This window comes from Limanda limanda, chromosome 14, assembly GCF_963576545.1.
Source record: "Limanda limanda chromosome 14, fLimLim1.1, whole genome shotgun sequence".
In the NCBI taxonomy this organism is placed as follows: domain Eukaryota; kingdom Metazoa; phylum Chordata; class Actinopteri; order Pleuronectiformes; family Pleuronectidae; genus Limanda; species Limanda limanda.
The window spans coordinates 10,833,980-10,841,622 of NC_083649.1; the positions used below are offsets into that span (position 1 = coordinate 10,833,980).

A 7,643-nucleotide genomic window follows, 5' to 3' on the forward strand; every position below is an offset into this window, starting at 1 on the left:
CATAAGAGCATCACAGAGAAAGAGATATGAAGAGCGAGAGAGTGTGTTTGTGTGTGTGTGTGTGTGTGTGTGTGTGTGTGTGTGTGTGTGTGTGTTATGTAAACCCCAGGTGGTGCTTGTTGTCCTGGATAGAAGTATCACCAGGGGGACGACAGCTCCAGCTTTGCAGGCCTCCCTCCCTCTCTCTCCCTCCCTCTTTCTCAAGGAGGAGTTTGGAAAAGAGGAAGAAAGGAATCAAATGATAAAGGGGCAACAAAGGAAAAGTGAAGGGAGGCAAAGATATGGGGTGACTAAGAGGAAAAGAGGGGGAAAGGATGAAAAGACTTAAGGAGAGGAAATACAAGTGTGCCAATCAGAGGAAGGGGAAGAGAGAGAGAGAAAGAGAGAGAGAGAGAGAGAGAGAGAGAGAGAGAGAGAGAGAGAGAGAGAGAGAGAGAGAGAGAGAGAGAGAGAGAGAGAGAGAGAGAGGAGGGAAATACGTTAAAATACATCTCGGAAATCCCAGGGTGCAGTTTGGGAAATCACAACCACTCTCCACATTGTTATTCAGACACACACTCTGTGTGTTCAACATGGGAGGGAGTGATGTGTTTCTGCCAGTGTCATGGTTTGTATTCTCCTTACAAATGCTCAGTCTGAGTTCTTGAAGAGCACAATCCTGGGGAGAGCCTGATACATCTGCATACATCACACCCCCCCCGCCCCCGCCAAAAAACCACTGCACCCCCAAGGGGTCCGTGGTCCATAACAGCCTGTGCTCTACACCTGATGCCTCTGTAGGGATGGTTATTGTCTTTCTGCTGACGCGGCACAAGAAGTTTTATGGTCCCTGTCCAACTGCTGACTCGGGATGGGCTTCGCTCCTCCAAATCTTGACCCCCACTACTGCTGCTGCGGAGATCCCAACCCTGACCCCAGATCAGCAGTAAAGACTTATTTCACCCCACTGAGCAGCTGCTGGAGGAGAAGGATGGGCAGCAGGGGCGCAGATCTGGGGCAACGCTGCCCTCTAATGGTTCACAGGTGGATGTGTGTCCATGAGGGATGACGTAAGGCCAGGCTCAGTGTTTGTGTGTGTGTGTGTGTGAGTGTGTGTGTGCGTGTGTGTGTGTGTGTGTGTGTGTGTGTGTGTACGTGTGTGTGTGTGCGTGCATGTGTGTGTGCGTGTGAGGGAGAGAGAGAGAGAGAGAGAGAGAGAGAGAGAGAGAGAGAGAGAGAGAGAGAGAGAGAGAGAGAGAGAGATGGAGGTCCAGGTAAGTAGATAATGAGTGAATTTTCATTTTTTGGGTGAACTATCCCTCAAGTGTTAAGGTAAGGGTTAGGCATTTAGTAATTATGGTTCAGGTTGGAGTAAGACTTCAGGACATCAATGTTCGTCAATATAAAGCCTCAGAAGTCACGTCCCTGTGTGTTTTCTTTATACTGACATACCTTTCAGCCTCTGAGATTCCACCACAGCATAGGGAGTGAGGGTTTTTGTTCCTGGTGCTCACAGTAAAAACCCGGCAGGTCCAACAATAGCATCGGATTCCAGAGAACCAACACCCCCCCATCATTCTGGATAAGCTCCAGACGTCCGTGAAACCGTTTCCATCGGGTCCATTTCTTCTGCTCGACGTTCCAATGAGGCTGTTAACAACAAGGTCTGTATATTGTCCTGTTGTTCAGCGGAGGGGGAAACCGACTTTTATGGTGACCCGACAAAGTCATTGGCACTCAGTTAAATGAGGGCTTTTAAAAGAGTGTCACTAATTGGGAAGGAGCTAAGGGCTGCAGGTAATAAGTCCTTATGTACTTAATAGAAAAGTGTGTCAATATAGATATAACGTTTGAGTGTGTAGATTCGATTTGCTAAGCAAATAGTTTTTCCGATTTAACAACCCAATTCAGAAGCAGTGATGCTGAAGTAATATCATCTGGTTATTGCACGGGGGGGGGGGAGAAGCTGCACGATGCCTGAAGGCAGCTCAGCTCCAGGCACATCCTGCTCACTAACAACCCCCGGTAGACAGAGAACAGAGGGTCTGCAGGAGCGTTTATCCATCCTGGACCGATGTGGAAACACTGGAGGCGAATGTACACATCAGTAAAGAAATCACCGCCATTATTACCCTGATAATAATCTTGAAACCCACAGAAAAGTATTGTAGTTTATTCTGTGTATAATCAGTATGAGAAGAGTTTGTATAATTGGGCAACAAAGATAAGAACATATTTTCAGAATGCTTTTCAGCAGGGAATATTTCTGAATTGCAAACTGTTTATTCGTCTGCCGATGTTTCTTTGATCAGCCCGGGCACACAGGAGTATGATATGGGCTGCTGCTGATCGTCTGATTAAAGATGTCCACAGAGGGACATCAAGTGTGGGTGAAAACAGCTCCTGATGCAAAGCAAAGTGGTTCTCCTCTCAAGAACTAGCAGCAGAAATGATATGCAGACCTCTGCGTTCAAATGGTGCAGGATCTATAATCTGAATCTTTTACTTTACTTTAGCCGAGGAGGTTAGTTTTCCACTGCTGTTAGTAGGATTAGGATAAACTTTGAAAACTGTGGGAGGCTGGGGTATGTGCCAATTAAGAATAAATTAAATTTTGGAGGAGATTCCTGTCAGGGGGCGGATCCAGGATTCGTTTATTTTCTCTGCTTTCGTTAACATTGTAAAATAAAGCTTTTAGCAATATTGAATTTTTATAAGAAAATAGAATTGCACTTCCTCAAATGAAAATCCAGCAAAGCCCAACAGTGCCTTTAAATGAAATCAAGCTTTATAGCTAAGGCCAAATTACCGAGTGTGAATGAACCCTTTGTTTTATCCTTCATTCTGCAGTGTTAGTTAAAGTACAGAACTGGTTTGCAAACAGCAGAATGACGCCCTGAGGAGCTCATGAGGAATATCATCTGGTTTGATTATTCACTGCTCCCGTCTTCCTGACACCAATCCAATTCCTCCACACCCCCCCTCGTTCCATTTAAAGCAGCTGGCAGGTGGGGGACCACATCTGTAGAAGTTAACAAATTACATATTTGCCCTTTGAGGACCCATCTGCTTTGTGTATAAATAACATTTTCATATGCGTTTCTCGCTGGTTGGCATTTCAGGTTCCGGGGGGGGGGGGACCACAGCAATCAGAACTGGATTAATAGCATGATTGGATGCCGGAGGCTGAACCGAGGAACAGGAGGATAAAAAGAATAACAGAAAATGGAAATCGGCTCCATTATCTGCAGACTGTACTTGAACTGTTGACTGTAATCCGAGCTCGGGTAAAACAGGTGGTTCTGCACACTGAGAGAGAACTCGCACACTTGTCTCATCCTACGCTTGAGAAGCCGAGTGACTACTCATATCAAACTGAAGTGACACCCACATTTCTCTGGCTTTATGGTGAGTTCAAGAATACGATTTTCTTATCCTAACCTGTAGATATTATCCCTCATGTGGACTCTGCCGACTCACAGTTTGCTCTCCGAGGTCTGAGAAAGCTTTATGTTCCCTCGCTTCATTTTCCCTTCATGTCTCAGGGCGACGGAACACATTAATGTGTCTGGTGACCTTTGGCATGCGAGACAGAATCAAAGGGGCCGTTTCACACAAATCAGGTATAGAAATTTTGCACTCAGCTCATCTGTACCGCTTTCTCTCTGAGAACTGTCGGCAGTGACCTTCATGGAATATAGAGAAGGTGAAGGACAGTGTTTTGGAAAGGATGTGTCGCTGCTGAATTTTCTCAGTCTTTCACTGTCGTGAGAATCATAATAAAAGTTCAGTGTCACTCCTTTGAATGTGAACATACAGAAAATGTTCAATACAGCTGAGTTTAATGACCTTATTATGACCTTATTGTGACAATGATTAGCAGATAAAGCTGCTTACATGGGTTTAAGTTATTGGAGTATTGCCTTGTTTGGGTTAAGATGTGAACATGTTTAAAACAACAGTGGAACTCAGTCGAGCAGATACTTCCACCAAGGCTGAACAAACATGATTGTCTGGTTCTTACAGTCAAAATATAAAAGAAAAAAGGAAGAGGTCAAAAAGTGGGGAATGACCTAAGGAAGAACTAATTAAATTTGGGTGCAGATCTGGATCAGGGTATGGACAATATTTCCGTTTATTTCTCAGAGAAGGTTTAGGGGGCCGATATTTGTTGAGTGTTGAATTCGGTGCAGATCCAAATAAAGATTTAAAAAGATGACTGGTTTGTGCTCTATACTGAGTGCCATTATAAATGTTTGTTAAAGAAGGTGAAAATACCGGATGTGTTATTTAAGCCGGTAGGAAATGGGTTCTAACCAAATGTCCCTCCACCAAGCTCTGTAGAAACGGATCAGCAGTCAAATGAAACCAAGAAACAAAGCAACAAACAGACATGGTGTTGGAAATTAAATAAAAAAGTATATTTTTTATTTGCTGGTATTTGACTGAGAGTTACATCAGGTGTTCAATGCTATTTGCTCACAATAAAAAACAAATAAACCAAATTGTGTCTCACCACCCGCTTTTCACTTGTCTTAGAATATACTTAACAAACCATCGCCTCTGAAAGAAGAGTAGAAGTGTAAAAGAATGTCTAAGTTTTGAATGTTTACCCTATTATTCAAGGTTTACCCTCTCCGGCCCTCTCTGAACGTCACAGGTTTGATTTATTGTCCAAGGCGTCCTCAGAGGGGACTTGAGAGTAAGTTCAAACCTTATAGTATCGATTCTTTTTCCTGTTGGTACCAGTAATCTCAGCAGGTCCTCGCCGCTCTCCGCTGCATCGTAAGAAGGAAAAGCCTCATTTACTGTCTCCAGTTTCCTCAGGAGCACTCAAGGGCAGTGGACACATGATACGTCTGAGTCTTCAACCTCCGCTTCATCTCTCTTATCATCTGACACACAGCCAGAGGGTAACAGCAGTACACCGTGGTCCAGTCCTCACACACGCTCCCCTGTGGACACACACATGCACCGGCGCACACAAAAACACAAACACACACGCAGAGAGGAAGCAGACGACACAACGCAGCAGGGGACACGTCCGGAGCCGTGAGGTTAATGGGTCGTGAGAAATGAGACATAAAAACATAATCAGAAGAATTCACTCATACAACTTGAACAGAACATATGAGTGCGTTTGATAACACAAACACGATCATCTTCTTTTACTTGCAGCTTTAAGTTTTTCCCTTTTTCTCTCACCTTTAGGGTCTATTCATATAAAAGATGTATTGTGATGTTTTATGAGCTGGAACCACTTTGTGAAATCTCTCTGTTGGTGTCTTTGGGGATCGTTCTTTACTTCCCATTGACAAATGTATTTTTTGCATGCACACACCCATACACACACACACACTCACCCTTATCTTGTACCGCTCCCTGATCCCGACTCGCATGGCAAACGTGGATCCCGGTAAGAGAGGCGTACACACACACTCGCCGTACTGGTGAGCCAAACTCAGGTCTAAACAACATGGCACCAGGGCCCCGAGAACACCTGCGAGCACAGACACAGGTCAACACAATGTGTGTGTGTGTGTTTGTGTCAGTGAGTGTGTGTGTGTGTGTAAGAGAGAGAGACAGTTAGTTTGTATTCTCTGGTACAAATCCATTTTTTATCTCAGTCATGTTCTATTAAAAATGTTCTGTCAGAGTGACTCTAATCTAATGACGTATGATGAGAATTAATTGGTTTTCTACATGAAATTAATTTAGCAGAAATACAAAGTTGGAAAAGCAAACATATAAAGAATCAGAGCCTCGTGAAAGTCGGTGCAGTGTGTGTCTGCGTTACATGAGGTTGTGTCTCCACAGATGTCGAACAAGCCCGAGCTCCAGTCTCCCCCCGTCTGCGTGATGGTGGTGATGGTTGTCGTGGTGACGCCGAGGCCGGGCTGTGTGAGTATCGGGTCTGTCGCTGCAGGGGCGTCGATTGACCTGCGGTTGGCTTCACTTCCTGTGGCGAGCCCCCCCGCGTCCTCCTCTCCGAAGGCTGATGGGGAGTGTGTGGTGAGTGACGGTCCGGGTCTGAAATTAGATTTTTAATGAGTCTATCTTTAGATGGATGGATGTTCGATAAATTCATGTCACCAAAACTCAAGTTAACCAAATGAGTCAGCTCTTGTTTCCTGTGAGCACAAATTCATGTATTTCATTCAGCTGTTTGCTAGAGCAGCATGTTTTCCTTTCAACTCGCTTTTATGGAACTTCAGCAGCACAGCGTCACAATGACACTAATGTATCTTTCCACGGCTAAACTACAGTAGATAATGCAGCCTTTGTTTTAGCTTTCATCTCATTCAGAGCTTTAGTGATATTCACAGAGGCAGAGAAAGAAGAAACACAGACAGCAGCTGTAAAGAAAGAAAAGAGTGAATGAGCTGTTGGCTGCTACAACCATTGTGCTGGGATGGCAACACTGTGGGACAAAGAAACACTTACTGGTCTGTGACTGTCTTCTGCTCCATGACGAGAAGCTGCTGGCATCCAGAGAGAGAGAGAGAGGAGAGAGGGGTGAGGCGAGGAGACGAAGGGGAGGAGAGGGTGAGCAGGGAGTCAGCAGAAAGGAGGAGGAGGAGGTGGTGGTGGTGGTGGAGGGGTGGGGTGGGATGGGTGGCGGTCGAGTGACACTTCCCCAGCGAGAGAGGGTGTGTGCCGGAGCAGATAAACCAGGCCCGGCCAGGAGCTGTGTGACAGAGATAAGTCCGGAGTCTTCACTGTGTGCACCCCCCCCCACTCTCTGCTATGTGCAGAGAGGGTTAGATGCCCATCATGGTGCCAAATAATCTGATGTAAATGGATGCAAGCACCACACACAAGCAGCACACCAGCAGGTCACAATGGGCCGAGATCTCGTGAAAAAGTAATTATTGTTTTACAGGATTGTCTGTGGAACATAACAGAGAAGTGCTATGCATATGAAGTGTGAGATATTAGTCATACAATTCACTTTTCATGACGTTATCTCATTAGGAATTCATTCTAATTCAAGATGAAGTCATTTATTCCGAGGATGTAGGTCAAACACAAGCTCCGACACAATAAGGAATCTAATCAAACAGTTGGCTTGCTTGACCCCATGACATTCAAAAGCATTCACCGCCGTCTCTCTGTTAAAACGACGTATTGAAAAAGACGCACAGTAAATGTTAGACTCACCCTTAAGGCAGGAACGCAGAGAGTGAAGAGCTTGGGAAGTGAGAGACGCACTTTAGAACATATGAAACACCTGACGTTCCCGTTTAGAGGGGACGGACTGCGTTCATGCGTTTCCTGTGGTCTGACCTTTAGATTGAGACTCGTACAGCATTAGTGTGCACGTGTGCCTGTGTGTGTGAGACTGAATGAGATGGAGAAATGAGGGGAGGAAACGACACAGGGCAAAAGACCACAGGTTAAGAGGCTCAGATGCTTCACACACATGCACATCGAAAGCAGATGCGTCCTCTTGTTTAAAGCTCCTTTTAAGGAGGTAAAATTTGCCACTTTTCAGTTTCGACTCATAGAAAAATGGATCTACTAATGTTTTCAACCTCTAGGTCAGTACTTTGCCGGAGCCCCTTTGGCAGCGGCTGCAGCCTCGAGACTTCCTGGCTAAGTCTCTACAAGATTTGCACACTGTAGGATTTGGGCAGTTTATCCCATTCTTCCTTGAAGATCCT

The 7,643-nt window shown here is 45.2% G+C and overlaps 1 protein-coding gene across 1 annotated transcript; it reads right to left on the bottom strand.

The window, feature by feature from the left end:
* Positions 1-4,376: 4,376 nt before the first annotated feature.
* plac8l1 (PLAC8 like 1) lies at positions 4,377-6,476 on the bottom strand. The gene is made up of 4 exons (XM_061086494.1): positions 6,424-6,476; positions 5,777-6,009; positions 5,343-5,479; positions 4,377-4,934 (listed from the first exon to the last, which is right to left on the bottom strand). Exons 1-4 carry the CDS (start codon positions 6,447-6,449, stop codon positions 4,803-4,805), a joined length of 528 nt encoding a protein of 175 aa, XP_060942477.1. The 5' UTR covers positions 6,450-6,476; the 3' UTR covers positions 4,377-4,802.
* Between the last annotated feature and the right edge of the window lie 1,167 nt (positions 6,477-7,643).